A 22,408-nucleotide genomic window follows, 5' to 3' on the forward strand; every position below is an offset into this window, starting at 1 on the left:
GAAACACTAAGCCTAAAAACATGAATAAAACTTCCCTGGATCCCAGGACCCTCCATAGATCTCTCCCTAGAAGAAGTAACCACAAGACTACCCCACAGATATATCTCAATCCTGGGGACCACCAGACTCCCTTGGAATATAACTGCAGCTGCCAAAATGACCACACATACACAAATATAGCACATAGGCAGGAACCAACTGTCCTGAAAGATCGTTAGCAGATGACAAATGGGGAAAGGGGGATTTGAGAGGGGAGTTACACTCAAGAAAGTGTAAGTCAAAGCAGTCTGAAAAGAACTTGCAAATTAATGTTGAAAGGGACAAAGAACTTATTAAACAAGTGTAAAATATTACCCAGTTAAAGCAAGTGGATTTGGAAGAAACAAATAGAATGTTTAGTAATAAAATTCATATCTGGGGAAAGAAATATAAACAATGTAAACTAACCCTGGGAAAATCAAAGTTTGGGATCTGGAATTTTAAGACTGGCAAAGAAAGTCAGATTACAAGGCTAAAAGTAAATTTGAGACATGATCTTCTGGAAATTTGATATTAACTTAATACTAATGGTCTCATTCTGCCAAAGAATCTATAGACCAGTGGTCCCCGACCTTGTTGGCACCAGGGACTGGTTTCATGGAAGACAATTTTTCCATGGGTGGGTGATGGGGAGTGGTTACGGGATGAAACTGTTCCACCTCAGATCATCAGGCATTAGATTCTCGTAAGGAGCACACAACCTAGATCCCTCGCATATGCAATTCACAATAGGGTTTGGGCTCCTATGAGAATCTAATGCTGTTGCTGATCTGACAGGAGGCGGGACTCAAGTGGTAATGCTCGGTCCCCACTCACCTCCTGCTGTGCAGCCTGATTCCTAAGAGGCCACCGACTGGTACCAGTCCACGGTCTAGGGGTTGAGGACTCCTGCTGTAGACCACAACCTGCCAGTGTATCTCAAAGTATCATCCTTTTTGTCTTAAAACTAGTTGTCCCTTCTTTGTCCTCTTGCTGTGGAATCACTACTGGGGAGAAAAATACAACTAATGGCATTTCCACTTTCCATTTGTTACTCCTAAGACTTTGAGGAAATCAAATGTGGCTTTTGCTGCTTATGGGGAAGGATGGATCCCTTTGCAGTAATCTGCTCAGTCAGATTTGCAAAATGAAGTCTATGTAAGGCTTTACAGTTTAACTCTTTAGGAGTCTACTGTCTTTACTGTTCCTTGTCCTCCTACCCGCCATATAATTTGATATTCTTTGACAATATCATCATTATTATTTTGGTCACTAGCAATTGGATGACTTGCTTTAGACATTTGCTAACATTTGTACATAGAGATTATTATTCAGGCACTTCGACAGAATGGCTTGGAATTTTTTTTTAGTAGTGGTACTGAGCTCAACTTTAATTTTCTATATCCCTCATGTGCCAATAGCACACATTTTTGAGATGACTGGCTATAGTTTGGGGTATGGTTTGTAGCAAGAGAATAGACATTTTTCTGCAAAAGGTAACTGGTCCCCATGGGGTTCAGACTTGTGATCTTGGCCTCATTATCACACTTTTGTAACCATCAGACCTAATAGATATACCACATATATTTCAGTCTATAATCTTGAAATCAAATAATATTGTTAATTGCCCTGGGTTTATTTTGTAGATGTAATTAAAAATTACTTTGGGACATTTCCCACTTTTGTTTGATAGTAAAAGTCACAAAAGTAAAGCAGACAGCCAAAGAACCTCACTCACTTTTCATCTTCCCTGTGTTTTCTATGACAGTGAAAGTCACAAAAGTGAAGCTGGCAGGCAAAGAGCCTAACTCACTTTACGGGAGAGTGCTACGGTACCTTTTTCTTTTAGTGAGGCTATAGCAGGTCTGATGTCAGTCACTTTAGAGACCTTTAGACCTCAGTGCTCATTTACTGCTAAAATGTACCAGCTCTGCTTCTGCATTATGAAGATCATCTGTCAACACTTTGAGATATTCTCCTTTGTTATTAAGCTTGTGATGCTCTACACTGTCAGGTTTTTTGCCAATTATAGTTAAGGTACAATAGTGTATTCACCAGATCAAAGTCTCACATTGGCGGTAGAGGAATGATTTGTAAGTCTTTATTCATTTGAATTGTACAATAGAACACCTGAGGAATGCAAATAATCCCTCTGAGAACTCTGCAGGAAAGGCTGCTAAAATGACAGGGTAGGACTATTGTTATTCTGAATTGATGTGTTAGCTAAAGTAATTATTTCTTATCTTGTTGTTTCATAACAGTTCTAGTTTTATTAGTTCTGTTGTCCATATTTATGAAATAAAGTGTGTATGATATTTTTATATTATCCTTTTACATGGGCTTGTTTTATTTCACTTTCATTGAATCTATTTGGTATGTGATCTGCTTTTTAAAAATTACATATTTGATTTTAACTTGTATAATAAAAGTATGTTACTAAACCATTGATGATAACATTTGAATATAGACTTTTGTTGGAATAGTGTAAGTCTGTGAAGTAACTTAGAATACCATAATATTATCAGAGACAGAAGCACCAATTTCAATCCCCCCTCCTTTTTTTAACCTGTCCTTCATAATTTTGGATAAGAAAACATCTAGTTTGAATTTTATTTTAAAGGCAATGTACTTTTTTTCAAAATAAATTGTAGGGCTTGGTCCATTTTTTAGGATATGAACAAAAGAAAAAATACTATTATGAAGATTCAAAACCACAAATAACATATTAAATAAGTAGTTGCCTTTGTATAACAAACATATACAAACTCTTGTGTGATTGTTTTTCATTCCTTTTTCCCATCCTAAATCCCGCTCAATGGGCCATAGTCTTAATTTTTCTAAGAACTCTGCTCCCCTGCCATTGATGGATTTGTGATTTACTTCTTGTTTTTCTTTTCCCTTAAAGTGGCATTTACATTAATTACTTAAAGGACTTCTGCCACAGCATTTTGCCATAATAACTATTAAAACCTTTGTCTAAATATAGCAGGCTAGTAGAATTATGTAAGACTATAGCATAATTTTATAAAAATTTTAATGGAATGTATAGTCTTACACTAAACTCAGTTCCAAATTCATAGGAATATATGCCATGATTATCTGAGAAGGAAAATTAATAATAGTAACTACTGTTAATTTTTTACTATTTGCAGGCTTTTCTAGGTTCCTTACAATATAATATGTACTATTATTATCTCTGTTTTTACAAGTGAGGAAACTGAGGCTTAAAAACGTTCAGTAACCTGCCCAGTAATAAAAAGCTAGGAAAGTGTGAGACTCTGAACCTAATTAATACATTCACTACACTTATTTCATTTATGTTCTAATTACTACTTTGCCAAATACTCCATGCTTTGGAAGGAAAAAAAAATGACTCAATAATGTCTTTTCAGGTAACCACTAGGATCAGTTTCCTAACTGATCTGGCTTTCCAAATCCTTTGTGATTAAAGGAATTTCTTTCCTCTGCAGTTCTATTATTCTTGTTCTCACAAAAGTCAGGTTCATAAGAGCTGCGTATGTGATCAACTATATTTGTAAATCTGTATTTCTGCACGTGCTTGTTTTGGCTAGCAAAAATCTTCCTCAAAACCAGTGACCACTGTGAGTTCTGTTAGTCCATGAAGGAACTAAACCAGATATATGGGCGGAACAAATTATTTATTTGTGAAGGGCTCTTCAGAATTAGCTGGTATTTTTAGGTATGATTCCTACACAAACAGAACTTTATGTCTCCTCTTTTTAAAAATTTACTTTGTAAAGTAAGGAAAACAAAAAATTATAAAATGGAAGCTTTATTCAAGGGTACAGGTGTTAATGCTGAACAATTTTAGTGTAACTAAAAAAAGTTTTTAAATATTTGTATAATAGTTCCCATAGATAATGTGCTAAAGTAAAACGAGGTTACAGTAAAATATTATGGCGTATACCTGAAGCAGTTGCTGCCTGTTAATGCCTTGACCTTGGAAAGCTATACACAAAAAGATGGCATCATAAAACCGTGCAATTCTTATGAATATGTATGTGCTACTTGATAATAATGAATGTGGTACAGTCATGCATGCACTACAAGATAATGTTGTGCCCTTTTTTGTCTACAGGTTGATAAAAATTAAAGAGTGGGTGGACAAGTATGACCCAGGTGCCTTGGTCATTCCTTTTAGTGGGGCCTTGGAACTCAAGTTGCAAGAATTGAGTGCTGAGGAGAGACAGAAGTATCTGGAAGCGAACATGACACAAAGGTTAATTAGCATTCATTTTCCCTACACTTTATTATCAACTATTTCCTTGCAGTAATTTAATTGCTTGCGCTGATAGAATAATAAATGACAGAGTAATTACCATTATAAAGAGGGAATCTTCTCCTTTCTTTACCATGAGACAGAGTGAAAAGATTTATTTTAAATTAAGTTTTTAACTGTCATCTGTCATCTCCGTACAGTGTTTTAATTATAACATAGGTATTAGTTATGTATATTTTTGAGAAGGAATGATCGCCAAAACTCTTTCGTCATGTTCAGTGGGGGAGGGGAAAGGGTGAATCAGTTGCCGTAATTTTTTCTGAGTAACTGTAATATATTGTTTAAATATCAGATTTCAATCAAATAATTTTGCTTTTGTGGCCCCGGTCCTGGAAATAATTAATTTTGGATGAAAATTGTCATAATTTTTCTTTTTTTAAATAGTAGACAATTCAAAATAATATCTTCAGGCTAAGACAATTAAAATCAATTTTAGAAGAGAGGTTTTTAAAAATAGTTACTTGCTTTCTGACCCCTTCAAGTGTATTATGTAAGATGAGTGGTCATTTACTAATACCTTTAACATTTTCTGCTTGAAATGAGTAATTTTAGCTCTATACCAATTTCTGGCACAATCAACTTATGTGTTGGGTGAATTTGTTTCATTTGATTTCAGTGCTTTGCCAAAGATCATTAAGGCTGGGTTTGCAGCACTCCAACTAGAATACTTTTTCACTGCAGGCCCAGATGAAGTGCGTGCATGGACCATCAGGGTAAGATTCATACTTATTCATCAGCTATATCCAGTTCCACACTATTGAATTCAGATTGATATCACTGACTTTGAAGTTTGTCATGGTGGCGGTTAGCTAGTCATTACAGATGAGGTTTTTGTCCAGGATAACTTTAATTATTTGTGAGCTGCTGAACAGTGAAAGTGGAGCGGCATTGATTGAGGCAGGTAACAATTGATTCTGCCTATTACATAGTCTGAATTTCTTCATCCTGTAGAATCTGTCTACCCTCCTCCTGTGGTCAGAGATAAGACGCACCAGTATTGTGCTTGCTTAATCTGTGTGACTGGGTTTGTCTGCAGTGAAATTGATGTTGCTTTTCATTTTGTATTCACTAAGTTTGTTTGGGTTGCGGGTGGTTCTTTCCTCCTTTGCTTTGCTCGGATTACATTTTCAGCAATAAAAGCAATATGACATCATTATGCTCTTCATAGATACACAGTTGGGCTCAAAAAGCTAAACTCGATGTGTAATAATTCATGCCTTTTTAAATTTGAATTCATAGAAGTAATGTTTATTTTTAGTGTTGTATGTTCAGTCTTACTTCTTTAAAAATGTGATATGTATTTTAAAAATTGATGTATACTGAATACGACCAGAGAGAATGACTAATTTATTCCCAGAGGACAATAGAAACTGAACTGTAATGGTTTGCTTTTAAATTTAAATATATTGTAACATAGTAGTTACTATTGAAAAATATTTTGAAATATATGTAATCCTAAATAGTATGTTACAGAATATAAAAATAATACCAGAACTTTTAGAAATAGTGTCTTATTCAGTCTTTTATTATGCTTTTTAAATATATGCTACACGATAAATTTTAGTGGTGCTTTGATTCCTGTTTTCAGTGACTACTGTAATTTATTGTTACATGTATTTTGATTTAATATGGATAGAAACATGGAGGCAGTTCAACATAATGTTAAATGCCTTGTGTGAATGTGAGATTTACTTTTCTTTTATCTCCTCTCCCCTTTGTAAAAAAAATGTTTGATTGACTTCTAACCAAGGTCCTTTTATATAGATTTAAAAAATAATGTCAAAGCAAATCCAAGTTGGTAAACAAATTGCCAGGATTTATTTTTACTATATATTTTAAAGATGTATTTTAAAGCCTTAAAACTTTCTAACTTAAGTATGTGGAGGTAGCAAACATAGCATGTTCTGGGCTTGAAAACGTAAAAGCTGGTTTATCTTAAGACTGATTGTAAGTATCCATGATTTAATGTGCTAAGATATTTAGTCAGGTAAGCATCAGTGAGTAGCCATATTAACCCAATACATCTTTTATTGTAAAAACTGTGCTTTCTAGTGTCAGACTCCTTATCACTTTAACATGCTTTATTAAGCAGCCTTTAGGTCACCGTTATTTCTCAAATTTCTTTCCATGGTTATGTGTGTGTGGAATATATATCCTTGTAATATAACATATGGGGTAATTATAAGACATTTCTCTTCCTATATCAACTTGAATTTCCTTCATGATGGTTAGAGGCAGTGAATATTATGCAAAATGTTCAAAGATTTTATTATCGAAATTTTTTGAGAGTTTCACAATTATTTGCTGAATGTAGATTTCCAACATGATTTGCTGGAAATGCCTTTAAAATGCCCCTTTGTATATTGATTTTTATATGTTCTTTAGATGAGCTGAAATTTTGAGAGCTTTTTATCTTTTTAAAACCTTTGATAATTCAGCTTGAAAGTTACTTAAAAATCTATTTTTTTCCACTGTGAAGAATAGAAAATCGAAATGAAACCTACACCAAAACCAGACCACTGCTTCTAAATCAATAAAACAGTGGATGACTGTTAGGAAAAACAAAGCTACGCTTCTTTAATATCTACTGATCTATCTGTGCTAAATCTGCTGCATAGATACTACCCAGTGTTGAAAATGTACTAATTGTATACCTGACATCTTAACAGATATTCAACTAAGTTCTGGTTGAGCCCAACTGCTGATCAGAGAAAAGAAACTCTGTGCTTACAATCAATCATCTTAAATGCAATTAGTTTTCTCTGGTCTTTCTTTTCAAAGAAAGGGACTAAGGCTCCTCAGGCTGCAGGAAAGATTCACACAGATTTTGAAAAGGGATTCATTATGGCTGAAGTAATGAAATACGAAGATTTTAAAGAGGAAGGTTCTGAAAATGCAGTCAAGGTAAAGAATTATTTTTATTTTTGTATTTCATGATGTTTCCACTGATGTGGTTATTCATGATAAAAATGAATGATAATTATCTTTTAAACTGAGTGTAGTCTAAAATAATGTAATAAGATGATCAATGTTTAGTGTTACTATCAACTGACTTAAGAACTATAGATGTTTACATACTTTTAGATCATTTTAAAAATGTGTGAATTGTCAGTACTTTTGTGGAGTTTTTTTCTATAATTGAAAAAAAATAGATTAGATTAAAGTAATTGTAAATAATTTCAAAGAATTTGTTCACTTATGGCCAATGAAAAATTATACTTATTGCATTTGAATATCTGAAGTATAATATATATGCTTATGATTACTTCAAGAATAGAAATAGAAACTTAGTTAAATAAAAGCTGTTCTTTCTAAAACTTCATGGTTTTACTTGTTTGTTGTTTAAAGATACTTGGGGATTTGATTTGCTTTCTCAACACTAGAGGGCAGGTCCAAAATTGTGCTTTATTTTAGCTAATAAGGATAATTTGGTTTGCAGACACTAATAGTGAAGCAGTTTTATACATGAGTAGTAGATGATTTTTTAAATGTAAATTCTGTTGCAAAATTAATTTTGTTTGATTTGTTAGATGTTACTTAGAGAAATCTAGCAATTTCTAATATAGATTAGCTGATTAAACTGACATTGTAGGACAGTTCTTTAATTTAATATTTGAAGACTACCATAGAAAATGTTATAGAATTTAAAGAAGATTCTTGTGTTTACTATTTCATAAGTTGAAAGGAATACAAAAAAGTTTATTTCAGGTTTAGTTTATTTTCATTGGTATCATTGGAAAGGTCATACTGAACAGCAGGACTTTAATAGAACTGTTGGAATACCAGGAAGAGGAGGGGAAATTCTTGGTATACTTGGTTCAATGTTGAATGAGAACCATTTTGTTTTTTTAAAAGAGTGGAAGGAGTAACAGTTTACAAGTAAACACGGTTGTTAATTTTTCAGTGGCGGCATCTGTATAGATATAGATAGGTATGCAAATACTGAGATGGAACTTTGTCAGGAATACTGATTAGACTTGAACAAAAATCTCAGATTATTTGTCAACATGCTACATCATGTTGGCATATCTGTTTTTCATAAGGAAGATAAAAATGAGGATGTTTTCTATTACTAGAATTCAGAGATCAGATGCTTCTTTTTTTATACTCTTGAAATGGTAAGCCTGTTTACCAATCCTTAGTAGATCTATGTAAGTATTTCCTTTAACAATTGAGAAACTTTATAATATCCAGTAAAATAATATTTCCTGCTTATAAGACTACTTACCACTAACTGGCAGTTTTTATACTATAAATTGGAAAGGGTTGACTCTGACATTTTCACCTAGGATGCTATTAAATATTTTACGTTGTTCTAACCTCCAAAACTAATATTTCAAAATTTGAAGTCCAAGTAAAATGAAGCATTTATGAATTGCTCTATGCTCCTTTATTCAATAAATGTTTACTTTCAGATTATCAAGTAGGTTTTAGACTTGAGGGCAAGATTGTGTATATGTGTATGTATGTATATATATTTCTAACACCAGTGCAGCATAACTAATTTAATGCCAGTGCTGTGAACTATATACTGAATAGCTCTGTGTGGGCTTTGTAGTCTACAGGGATATCACATTATTAGCAATCATATCTGCTTAGGCAAAGCTGGCTTCTACAGATGGCTGCTTTCAAGTGCAAATGAACTGGTTAGACGTGTCTTGTTTAATACATACTCAAGATTCACAAATGGGTATTGATTTTTTTTTTCAACCAGTGTTTCTGATAGCAGTGGAAATGGATTAAATGGTCTCTAGAGAATTTAAAGGAACACTGTCACTTTTAATTAATAGTAAACTTGAGTGGTAACAAAGTATATAAAGTTACATTAATATGTCATGTCAATATGTACTTGATTTATATTGTCTATATAGTTTTATAACATTGGGCTATAGATTCTAGAAATAAGTAGCTCATGGCCTTCAATACATTGCATGTCTTTATAAAAATATGAATATATGTGTTTATATATGTGTGTATATGTGTGTGTGTGTATATATACACATAGGCATTTTAGAATGGTAGGGTGCATTACATTGGCTTTTTGAAATAAGTTTTATATATTCTTCATATATTTATATTTTGTTAAAATCAGGACAGTTTTATACGTGATCTAGATAATTGAAAATATGCTTACTAGGGCTCTGCAATCTGGTTTGTTGATTTTACCCTCAGATGTATGATCTTTATTAGTGTTTTTGTTACAGATTAGTATAATTTCACTTGGTTTTGAACATTCTTATCAATATCTTCAAAGAGAAGCACTAATCCTGTTGGGCAAAGATTTTTTCTCAATACATTCTAACAGAAGGGAAATACTTTTGAGAATTTTCCCCAAAAGATCCTCAAGTCCTTATTGTTGAGGAGTCGATGGTGGGGTCATGTGCGACCATGTCAGCCGTGTGCAGTGTTAAATGTGGGTGCTGCAGAGTCTGTTGTACTTAGGGTGAAGTCAAGTTCATGCCATGGACTAAACCTGGTTTTCTGGAACTGCTGCTTGCTTCTATTAAAATTGCCAGCAGATTGCATGTCTGGATCTGCATACCAGCAGGTGGAATCAGTTGCTTTGCCGACTAATTTACAAGTGGAAGAAATATCTGTCTTTACAACTGCAACCTGTTAGAGTCTCCTTGTAACTAGGGCCATTAGTCAGGAAACCATACGATGAATTCTAGTACGTATTTCTATGTATAGACATTGTCAAGGCTAAATTTTAAAAACTACAAGGAAACAGTTCAGAATCTTACACAACAACGATCATAATTTTCCTTATACCAACTATATTTTTGGCATCACCAGTCTCACCAAAGGATTTCTTTAAGCAAATAAAGCAGCTTTTAACTAGTTATATAGTCTTTTTCTTTCTGCCTGGTTTGATCTGTTTTGTTACAGTGACTTGCTGGATGTTTGCAGACACATCAGAAATGTACCATAAACAGCATGTAATGAAACTTAATGATATTGGTATAATTACATTTATGTACCAACAGTTTAGTGGAGAATACATTATGATTATGTATATATGGAAAATCTAGTTCTGCCCAAATCAAGAATACTTTGCTTCTCTCCAAGTCTAGTTTTGAACTTGTATGCCTTCCTATATTTCATTTTTTCTTTTTTTATATCACCCAAGTAGTATAATACTTTTTATATCTGCTGCCACCATTTACCCTGTGTATTTAGTTGTAAAATAACAACCCATTTCCTCTATGTTTTCTGTTTGCAGGCTGCTGGAAAGTACAGACAACAAGGCAGAAATTATATTGTTGAAGATGGAGATATTATCTTCTTCAAATTTAACACACCTCAACAACCGAAGAAGAAATAAAATTTAGTTATTGCTCAGATAAACATACAACTTCCAAAAGGCATCTGAGTTTTTTAAAATTAAAGTTTCTGAGAACCAATGGGACAAATAAAGTTGGGGAGATGGGAATCTTCAACAAATAAATTATTTTTATTTGTTTTAAATTTAAAATACTGTGTGCCCCCCCCCCCCAATGAAATGCAAGTTCACTAAATGTGAACAGCTTTGCTTTTCACGTGATTAAGACCCTACTCCAAATTGTAGAAGCTTTTCAGGAACCATATTACTCTCATGATACTTCATTAATCTCCATCATGTATGCCAAGCCTGACACATTTGACAGTGAGGACAATGTGGCTTGCTCCTTTTTGAATCTACAGATAATGCATGTTTTACAGTACTCCAGATGTCTACACTCAATAAAACATTTGACAAAACCAGCCTTGGTGTGTTTGGGGATGTCTGTATTGACTGACTGTGGTGTGCTGAATGTGATACGGCACCTGGTGGTTGCTGATTACGGAATTTTAAGGCGTATGTATGACACAGTAACTGGCAGTGTGGGGCAGCTGCAATTGTGTCTTAAAAGTGAGTCTTTCATGGGAATCAGAAGAATAGTATACCAGGGATTTGTCTCAAAAAAGTTAATTAATTTATAGATCAACATTTATTGAAAGATGATAGCAATGATATTATGAGGGATATGAAATAGGTGAATCTGACCACAAAGAAGAAAATTCTGTTTCAAAAATTAAAGAATTTTGTTTGCTATTGTTCTGACCATATTGAAAAGGGGTTCACTTTTAATCTTTCCTTTGAAATTATTAAATTGTAAAAACGGACCCATTGATGTCTGATAGGTTATGTTTTGCTTCAATTCAGCAATGTGTATAAAAGTTCATACACTGATTTTGAAATACTAAGATCAGACTTTGGAAATTTTAAAAATTCTTTCATTCTTACTCTTCAGATATTTGAGAGCAGTTGAAGTGGTAGTATGGGTAAGTTAAGCACTTCTTAACATTGTAGCAGAAAAGTCCAAAAGAAAGACTAGAACAAACTGGTAATTTGGAGACCCTTTGCCACTTTGCCTTCTCTTGTGATGATGGCCTTACAGCTCTCTCAGCCCTGAGCTTCCCTTTCTCTCCCGTGGTTCCATTCCTGTGAGACCTCCCTTCCTTGTCCTCATCCTCTGCCCTTTTGTCCTCTTCTGTGACCACAGGACCATTTCCATGGAATGCAGATTCATACCCAGCCAGCCTTTGCCTCTACTGTGTCGCTTTGGGACTTTAAAGATGCAGAAGTATTAAAACACACGTAAACTTAAAATGGAAAGTTACCAAATGTAGCACAAGAGGCAAGAAAAGGGGTGATTTTTAAAGGGGATGTGGCTATACTTAGGAAAGGATAAAGAGGATGAGGTTGAGTCGTGAATATAATTCAGAAGCTCTCCAGTGAGTATTTTTTTAGTATCAAATAGTGATCTTCTTTTGCTAACATAAAAATGAGTAAACTACAGCAGAGAAATAAGAATAAAGCTAACGAAGGGTTTTTATAAAGAACTAAGTAAAACAAATAAAACTAGGCTACAGGTGTAGCTGACCAAGTTTGCTGTGAAAAATCCTTGTTATATCTATTTCTGTATTGGAGTAATGTGTGGATTAGTGGATTGTTAGGGATTTCAGCAGTATAAGAAAGAATCAAATATCTTGCTTTTGGGTCTTCTCTAAAGTAAATTGCATAGACTTCTTAAAGAAGTTTGAAATCAGTAAAAAGACGTTAGGATCATGTAATTGTACTTTGTCTGGCTTCTAATGTGATCATTGCACATTGCACAACAGAACCATTAATAAGAGAAAGAAGTTAGTTTTGAGGTAACTGCATTCATTAGGGGCTGAAAATAAATGTTAAAAATGTTTAATTTGGTTAGAAGTTCTGCAACATTGTATGTACATATACAATATTTCATTTTCTCCGAAAGTTGAGAATTCCAGGAACTGTTACATGTAATCACATGTATGCCTATATCTAAACGTTTTCCCTCCTTTAATATTGATATAGTTCATATATTTTAGGATGTTATGTAAATATTTTTGCATATATCTGTAGCTCCACCTTAATCAAATTTATGGTTAAAAGAGATTTGAGGCCAGGTGTGGTGGCTCACACCTGTAATCCCAACACTTTGGGAGGCCAAGGTGGGAAGATCACTTGAGCACAGGAGTTTGAGACCAACCTGTGCAACATCATGAAACATCATCTCTACAAAAAAAAAAAAAAAATTAGCTGGGCATCATGGCACCTGTAGTCCCAGCTACTTAGGAGGCTGAGATGGGAGGATTGATCAGTCGCTTGAGCCTTGGAGGTAGAGGCTACTGTGAGCCATGATCATGCCACTGCACTCCAGCCTGGGCAACAGAGTGAAACCCTGTCTTCAAAGAGAGAGAGAGAGACTTGAGAAGGCTTGTGCCCAAAGCTTCAAGAAACTTTGTGATAGCATTTAGTTGTGTTTTATGATGTTACCTTCATAACATGCATTTTGTGCATGGCTCAGAGCAGAACCAGATCTCCCAAGGAAGCACAAATAGTTTTCGTTGCTAACTTAGTTATGAGTGAAGCCTCTGTTCACTTATAACTTGCCAGTTTCATTGGTGGAATAAGCCCCTTACTCATGATTCATCAATATTCCTATATTAGAATTCCAGTTCGATGTTTGTCTGTAGTTGTCTGTGTGTAATATTCCCAAAGCTCCTTTGGAACAGCCCCGTCTCCTTTCATTCAGAGAGTCAGAGACGATATCTCCTCCTCCTGCCTCTTCTATTCTGATTAGTCTACTTAAATTTACTTGATGCTCTTTTTATTTTACAAGAGACTTGAGAGATGTTGGTTGTTTCTAATGGCAGACTACTTTAGCTGGGAAAATTCATTTCAACTTATTTAAAGCTTGTAAAATACACTATGGTGATAAAATAAAAGAGCTAGGTTTGACTTTTGAGTGACTTTTTGTCTCCTAACTGGCTTTGGGCCCCTTATAAAAACTGACCATTCTTGCATCACCTTCATGGTCTATGAATATCCCAAACCACTTGTAAATTAGTACTTCAGTGAAAAGCCTTGTGTTGCAATTAGGAAGTATAGAAAAGAAGGGACTCACGTGACCACCCAGGCAGCAAGCACTTCACAGAGTTCTCAAACCACACATCTAATCTGCTCTTTGGCTCTGCAGGTCTAGGAACTAATTTTCTTCAGCTCAGCAATGCTGTGTTATAACACTTTCCAAACGTCGAAGAGCCTAATTTATAAATTAGAATGGCAAGTTCTTCATTTACAGCAGATGTTCCTGATATATCGGTAACAGATGCTAATTAAGGCCCGTCCATCCTCAGGAGTCAGGAGGCCAGGATCTGTACCTGACTCTACTGCTTCCTGGTTGTATGACCTTAGTTATACAAGCTACTTACCCACTCAGAATCTGTTTCCTCACCTGTAAAATGAGGATAATAGGACCACCCTCATGGGGTTTTTGTGAGGGTTAAGTTAACTTACGTATACATGGAAAATGCTGAAGCTGCTTAGTACCTAGTAAGTGCTCAATAAATGTTGGCAATTCTTTTAATTTGTTTGAGGTGCTTGCTTCTTGTGTCTACTCAAGAGGCAAAACTATAGAATGTTGCTTTGTAAAATTAGAAGAGAGTAACATAAATGTTCTTTAGGAAATCACTTCCAGGATCTCTCTAAGTGGGTGTCCCCGATTGAGAATACTTCTGTCTGCTTAATCAACAAGTCAGTTTATTATTCTTTCTCTGTAAGGTCACAATGGAAAGATGAGCACAAATACTTAATTATGGGTATTTCTTCTAAAGAAACATGAGAATAGGAGATAACAATTTGCCTATTCAGCATCACAGACTTCCACCAGCTCTACAATGACCAACAGACTTCTTAATGAAACCTGAGAGGAACTGGCCAGGCACATTACCTCACGCCTGTAATCCCAGCACTTTGGGAGGCTGAGGCAGGCCCAGTAGTTTGAGACCAACCTGGGCAACATAGCAATACCCTGTTTCTACAAAAAATAAAAAATAAAAAGGAAAGGAACTCAGTCATATGAGCTGGGATTCTCCAATCCATCTCTTCCTTTCATTCTAAATGTATGCTGCTTGTGTCAGAGAATGGCTTATTCGATGCCATTCCAGGGGAACATTTCTGTATCTGCTTTCTTACTATGGATTATAGAGTTGCTTTCACACTTAGGCAAGCAACTAAGTAGGAAGCAGCCTTCATAAGGCGTCTGTGTGTGTGGCCTGCGTTTGAAGCTCTCATCCGTGAATCAGCGCATTCTGTTTCCATAGAACCTGGGAAAGATGGACAAACAGTGAGATGTCCTATTCTTTGACTCTTCTTCCTCTGGTCTTATAAATTGCTTTTTTTTTTTTTTTTCTAGTGAGATAACGCATTTTGGTTGCCATAGGGTACAAGGAATAGGTCACATCTTCATTTAGTTATATGATAGCATATTTCCCTAGTCCTCTTGATACAGTTTTATAAAACACTGTGTTCAGGATCATAATAAACTCCTATCTTTTGGAAGGGGGTTATTTGCAGATTATTTAATCCTGTCTATGTTGATTTAACGCTAAGGAAAGGACATTAGAGGAGGCCTGAGGGGGTGCTAGTTGTCTACCAGAACACGTTCCTCTTTCTAATTTGTGTAGAGTACAGCAGGGTGCGTGGCTGTCCTGCTGTAGACTGTTTCCTGGCTTCCTTGCAGCCAGATGAAGGCCATATGACTAAGTTCTCATGGGTGGAATATGAACAAAGTGATGCAGGCTGATTCCAGACCTCTTACACACCTACATGCGTGCTCCCCTCACATGCCCCTCACGTGCTCTTCCAGAGCACGCGCCATTAATAATGCATGTGAGGAGGCCGGGCGCGGTGGCTCAAGCCTGTAATCCCAGTACTTTGGGAGGCCGAGGCGGGTGGATCACGAAGTCAGGAGATCGAGACCATCCTGGCTAACATGGTGAAACCCCGTCTCTACTAAAAATACAAAAAACTAGCCGGGCGTGGTGGCGGGCGCCTGTAGTCCCAGCTACTCGGAGGCTGAGGCAGGAGAATGGCGTAAACCCGGGAGGCGGAGCTTGCAGTGAGCCGAGATCGGGCCACTGCACTCCAGCCTGGGTGACACAGCGAGACTCCGTCTCAAAAAAAAAAAAAAAAAAAAAAAAAAAAATAATGCATGTGAGGACAACACCCAGGGGACAGTGGACCTGCATGGCAGCAACTTGGATCTCTGAATGACTGTGGGGAACAGAGCTACCCAGTAACTTGGCTGCTTACCTTGGGGCTGGTACATGAAAGAAAAAGAAAAATGAATTTGAGTGTTCTTTAAGCTACTATATTTGAGCTACCATATTTCCGTCGCAACAGCTTAGCTTTTTACCCTAGCAAATATGTAGACACATTTGCTGTACTTGTTTCCATTATACTATATTTGGAGTTTATAGCTCCTGTTCTGTTATGAACACAGCTTTATAGAGTGGAAAGAGCTTTTGATCAGTTCTGGAATCAGATTCCACTTCCACCACTTAGATGTCATCTTGTGCACGTTAACTCTTCCAGCCTTATATTCTTCCTATATAAAATGAAGATAACGCTAATGTGTGGATTAAAGGGCCTAGTATCAAAGGACTGAGGAGAATTCCAGATATAAGCCGCTCAATAAATGCCAATTCCCGTACAGTTCTTTTTAACATCACCTAAAAGGAAGCACCATTAACAGGCCCAATCTTTATATACAACACACAAGAAAATTACAGAGCATGTTTTTCTGTTACTTTACCTACCCTGAGGAAGAAATGTTAATCTTTTAACGTTGCTAAAGAATATTCTGAAAGGAAATTTTGGTATTGAGTGGTAAGTGTTGACATCTTGCTAATAACACGTCAGGATTTCAGGTAAATCATTGAATTTTCAGACTGAAAATGTCGTTTGAGAGTATCTTGCTTAACTCATCTTCTATGAAAGAAGTTACTGAGGAGGAAGAGTAAGTGGCTTACCTGAAGTCACATAGCTAGATTAAATAATGCTAACTACAATGACCAGTAGTGAAATAATAAACTGCCAAAAATGAATTTATAAATTAGTTATTTGTAAGTTGGAATTAATTTTCTCACAGAAAATTGTGATTATACTTTCAGAGTAGCCACAAAAATCTATTGAACACCGTGTTACTGAAGTGCTTTAGGGGGTCTTGGACAACCAAGAAAAAAAAAGAAAAAGAGTAAGAAAGTCCAAACATCTCACCTTAACAGCTGATGATGTGGCTACAGTGTACGTCTCTGGTTTTCTTTGCCATTATTCATTTTCTTGTACAGATACAGATAAATTACCTAACCAACATTGCAGAGCTAATTATTTCCTCTGTAAAAAAAAGATTGATTGTCCATAATTTTAAAACCAGTACAGTATAGCATTCTTTGCATTGAATGATTCATATTGGCCTTAATGAATAAAACAAGGTTGGGTGAGTACAATGAAGATTCCATCAGTTTTGATCAAATAAGCTTGAAAATTTTCAGCAATTCATGATTTTCCCATTGAATCCTGCCTAGTACACTCAGAAGCAGTTTCTTTTTTTAAAAAAGTAACTGATTAAGGGTAAGTAGAGATGAAAAAACAAACAGATCCTTGTGGTTCTCCTTTTTTTAAAAAACCTTACTCTCCCTTCTCCAAATTATTAGTACCAGAAGAATCATAAAGGAGTACTCATCCTAAAGAAATGAGAATATTGAGCCTTCATAAAGTGCATATGTTTGGTAAAATTTTAAAGATGTTGACTAGAAATTATATCAATATATAAAGTGCACACAAAAAAATTGTTAATGCTTAGAATGACCACATTTCACAATTGAACAGAGTATATTATTTCAGAAACCATAATAAAGAACTGGCTCCTGTAGAAGAGAGGGTAAATTATTTTCTATGATCCAAAGAATTAAAATACGTATCAGTTATAGTAAGATTCAATTGTAGTAGCAAAAACAATTGGAAGCCATTTACATGTCCATCAATACAGGAAAATGGTGACATGAACTATAATACATCCATACAAAAGAATATTGTTGGCCATTAAAAGAATAAAGTACATCCTTGGCTGGGCATGGTGGCTCATGCCCGTAATCCCAGCACTTTGGGAGGCTGAGGTGGGTGGATCACTTGAAGTCAGGAGTTCAAGACCAGCCTGACCAATATGGTGAAACCCTGTCTCTACTAAAAACACAAAAATTAGCCAGACATGGTGGTGCATGCCTGTAATCCCAGCTACTCGGAAGGCTGAGGCAGGAGAATTGCATGAACGCAGGAGATGGAGTTTGCAGTGAGCTAAGATCACACCACTGCACTCCAACCTGGGTGACAAAGCAAGACTCCATCTCATCCCCCCCCCCAAAAAAAAAAAGACTAAAGTACATCTTATATGAGCCGGCATAGAGAGATTTCTTAATCGCACAGCTTTGTGAAAAAGTACCTTGCAGAGCAATAGAGTGTGACCCCAGAGGTAACCTCAGTTAACTGGTATGTATCCTTCTAAATACTTATCAATATATTTACAAATATGTACACATCTACATATTAATTGGATCATCCTATACATTGTGTTATGTAATTTCATCTTAAAGAACTGAACTAAAGATTTGAAGGCAATGCAAAAATGCATCTAGAATTATTACATCATGTTTGATAACTTATTTAAGTTAAATGATAATTCATTTAAGCCAAGACTTAAGTGGAAATGATCCAGCCATCAAAGCAAGTGTGATGGGAGCCTCTGAGGTAGGAGGACCAGCAAACGTAGAGGCCGTGAGACAGGAAAGAGCCTGGGGGAGCTGAAGCATAATGAGAGAGGGGAACCAGGCAGGACCTTGTATGTATGATAAAGAACTGGGATTTTATTCTGACTGAAACGGATAGCCATTAGAGGGTTTTGAACAGGAGAGCTAGACTTTGAAAAATAACCTGGCTTCCGAACCCCTCTGCTTACCAAGCATAAAGACTTACCAAGTCTTTCCAGTTGTGAGAGCCCCCTGTGAGGACGAAGCTGAGGTGCTGGCTGAAGTACAGAGGAGAGGTGGAGGAGAGTCCGGGGGAGCAGGAAGCAGAGAGGTCAGGGGCTAGAGAACTGCAGCCGACGGCCATGACTGTCCAGGGCAGCATGGCCCGATAGACCCATAATAGGACACATATATGTAATTTAAATGTTCCTAGCAACAGCATTTTTGGCTTTGGCTTTTTTGTTTGTTCATTTTGAGACAGGATCTCACTCTGTCACTGAGGCTGGGGTGCAGTGGTGTGAACAGAGCTCACTGCAGCCTCAAACTCCTGGCTCAAGCAACACTCCTGCCTCAGCCTCTTGAGCAGCTGGGACCACAGGCATATCTCAGCCTCGTGAGTAGCTGGGACCACAGGCACCCGCCACCACGCCCAGCTAATTTTTTAATTTTTTGTAGAGACAGGGTCTTGCCATGTTCCCCAAGCTGGTCTCAAACTCCTGGGCTCAAGCAGTCCTGCCTCAGCCTCCCAAAGTGCTGGGATTACAGGCATAAGCCACCATGCCCAACACAACCACATTTTTAAAAAGAAACAAAATTCATATTAATGATTTGTTTAACTCAATGTGTCCAAAATTTTGTCATTTTAACATGTAGTCACCCTAAAATTATTAATAAGGTATTTTAGAATACTTACTTTCATACAAAGTTCTTAAAACCTAGAGTATATTTTATACTTATAACACATCTCGATTCAAACTAGCCACATTTCCAGTGCTCACTGACTTCATATGGCTTGAGCCTACTGAATTCGACAGTGCAGGGCTTTACTTTTCTCCTAAGAGATTTACACTGAAGCTTCATCCCCATCTGATTTCAATGCGTCATAAAAAACCCACTCGGGCCGGGTGTGGCCACTCACGCCTGTTCCATTGTAGAGGACAAGAGGTACAACAGTTATAGTAGTACCAATGAGATTCGCTCTTGAGCTTAGTAGAAACAGAAAGATGCAACCTGATTTGTACTGTTCACTGGAGGAAGGATTGAGAAGACACATGTTGGGCTGGATGCAAGTTGGGAAGGAAAGAATCAAGAATGACTTGTAGCTTTTTAGCCTAGCACATGGATGCATGGTGGTGCCATTAACTGAGATGGGAAAGACTTGGGGGTCAAACACGTGTGACAGTGTATGCAGAGGTGGGAATCAAGAATCTGTTTTGAATGTAGATGACATTACCTGACTTCAAGACTTAACCATAAAGCATCCAGGGGCTGTGGCTCATGCCTGTAATCCCAGCACTTTGGGAGGCCGAGGTGGGTGGATCACCTGAGGTTAGGAGTTTGAGACCAGCCTGGCCAACATGGTGAAACCCTGTCCCTACTAAAAATATAAAAATTAGCCAGGCATGGTGGCGGGGGCCTGTAATCCCAGCTACTCAGGAGGCTGAGGTAGGAGGATTGCTTGAACCCAGGAGGCAGAGGCTGCACTGAGCAGAGACTGTGCCACTGCACTCCAGCCTGGGCAACAGTGAGATTGTGTCTCAAAAAAAAAAAAAAAAAAAAAAGGCCAGGTGCGGTTCCTCACACCTGTAATCCCAGCACTTTGGGAGGTCGAGGCGGGCGGATCATCTGAGGTCAAGAGTTCCAGACCAGCCTGACCAACATGGAGAAACCCCACCTCTATTAAAAATAAAAAATTAGCTGGCCGTGGTAGCATGTGCCTGTAATCCCAGCTACACGGGAGGCTGAGGCAGGAGAATCACTTGAACCTGGAGGGCAGAGGCTGCAGTGTGCTGAGATCGTGCCACTGCACTCCAGTCTGGGCAACAAGAGTGAAACTTTGTCTCAAAAAAAAAAAAAAAAAAACTTACTATAAAGCTCCAGTAATCAAGAAAGTGTGGTGCCGGTGAAAAAATAGACAAAAAAAAAAAAAAAAAAAAAAAAATCAATAGAACAAAATGGAGAGCCCAGAAAAAGACCCACATAAATGTAGTCAACTGATTTTTGACAAAGGAGCAAAGGCAATAAAATGGAGCAGAGATAGCCTTTTCAACAAATAGTGCTGGAACAACTGGACATTCACATGCAAAAAACTAAATCTAGACACACAGACCTTACTCTTTACAAAAATTAACTCAAAATGAATCATGGACCTAAAGGTAAAACACAAAACTATAAAAATCCTGGAAGATAACACAGGAGAAAATCTAGATGGGCTTGGGTTTGGCGATGACTTTTTTTATAGATACAACACCAAAGACATGATCCACAAAAGAAAGAATTGATAAGCTGACCTGCATGAAAATTAAAAACTTCTCTACGAAAAACTGTCAACAGAATGAGAAGACAAGCTACAGACTGGGAGAAAATATTTGCAAAGGACATATCTGATAAAGAACATTTCTGACTGTTATCCAAAATATGCAAAGAACTTAAAACTCAAAAATAAAAAAATGAACAACCCAATTAAATGTCTTGAGGATAGGCCGGGCGCGGTGGCTCAAGCCTGTAATCCCAGCACTTTGGGAGGCCGAGACGGGCGGATCACGAGGTCAGGAGATCGAGACCATCCTGGCTAACACGGTGAAACCCCGTCTCTACTAAAAAAACAGAAAAAAAAACTAGCCGGGCAAGGTGACGGGCGCCTGTAGTCCCAGCTACTAGCGAGGCTGAGGCAGGAGAATGGCGTGAACCCGGGAGGCGGAGCTTGCAGTGAGCTGAGATCCGGCCATTGCACTCCAGCCTGGGCGACAGAGCCAGACTCCGTCTCAAAAAAAAAAAAAAAAAAAAAAAAAAAATGTCTTGAGGATAGGTTGGAGATGGCCATTAAACACCCTTGGGTAGATATCAGATTGGGTAGATACCAAGACCAATTGTTGAGTCTGAAGCTCAGAGGAAAGTTTAAGGGAGCAGGTATATAAATTTAGAATATTACTATGTGGATGTTACTTAAAACCTGAGGGCCAGAATAGCTCACCTAGACAAGAGAGAACAGAAAGAGAAGAGGAGAGGGCCCAGGAATGAGCCTAATGCAAAAGGTCTCTGGAAAGAGGAGGGGCCAGCAAATTGCAGCCAAAAAAAAAAACCTGCCGAGGCCAGACAGGGTGGCCCACGCCTGTAATCCCAGCACTTTGGGAGGCTAAGGCAGGCAGATCGCTTGAGGCCAGGAGTCCAAGACCAGCCTGGCCAACATGATGAAACCCCATTTCTACTAAAAGTACAAAAATTAGCCAGGCATGCTGGTGCACAGCTGTAATCCCAGCTACTCAGGAAGCTGAGGTGGGAGGATCCCTTGAACTCGGGAGGCAGAGCTGCAGTGAGCAGAAATGGTGCCACTGCACTGTAGCCTGGGCAACAGAGCGAGACCTTGTCTCAAAAAAAAAAAAAAAAAAAAGAAGCCAATGAGAGAGGAACAAACCAAGAGAGGATGGTGTCAGAGCAGCCCAGAGACAGAAAAATGGTTTCAAGAAGAGAGCAAATGTTGCTGAGCAGTTGAAAAAAATGAAGATGAAAGATGTGCTGCTTGAGGGTGGAGCACGGTGGCTCACGCCTATAATCCCAGCACTTCAGGAGGCCGAAGCAGGAGGATCACCTGAAGTCAGGAGTTTGAGACCAGACTGGCCAACATGGTGAAACTCCATCTCTACTAAAAATGCAAAAATGAGCCGGGTGTGGTGGCGGGCACCTGTAGTCCCAGCTACTCAGGAGAATGAGGCAGGAGAATCGCTTAAATCC

The 22,408-nt window shown here is 37.4% G+C and overlaps 2 protein-coding genes across 3 annotated transcripts in view; one reads left to right on the forward strand and one right to left on the reverse strand.

Moving 5' to 3' along the window:
• Nucleotides 1–11,062, forward strand: part of OLA1 (Obg like ATPase 1) — a 170,517-nt gene extending 159,455 nt beyond the window's left edge. For both annotated transcript variants that reach the window (XM_050751794.1, XM_050751793.1), the window contains 4 exons: nt 4,118–4,258; nt 4,935–5,031; nt 7,100–7,222; nt 10,542–11,062. In XM_050751794.1, coding sequence (XP_050607751.1) covers nt 4,118–4,258; nt 4,935–5,031; nt 7,100–7,222; nt 10,542–10,643 — 463 coding nt within the window. In that variant the 3' untranslated portion in view covers nt 10,644–11,062. The remainder of the gene's footprint in view (nt 1–4,117; nt 4,259–4,934; nt 5,032–7,099; nt 7,223–10,541) is intronic.
• SP9 (Sp9 transcription factor) overlaps nt 1–22,408 on the reverse strand; it is a 921,284-nt gene that overhangs the window by 248,007 nt on the left and 650,869 nt on the right. The gene's annotated exons all lie outside the window — the stretch shown is intronic.

The sequence above is a fragment of the Macaca thibetana genome, chromosome 12 (assembly GCF_024542745.1).
Source record: "Macaca thibetana thibetana isolate TM-01 chromosome 12, ASM2454274v1, whole genome shotgun sequence".
NCBI lineage: Eukaryota > Metazoa > Chordata > Mammalia > Primates > Cercopithecidae > Macaca > Macaca thibetana.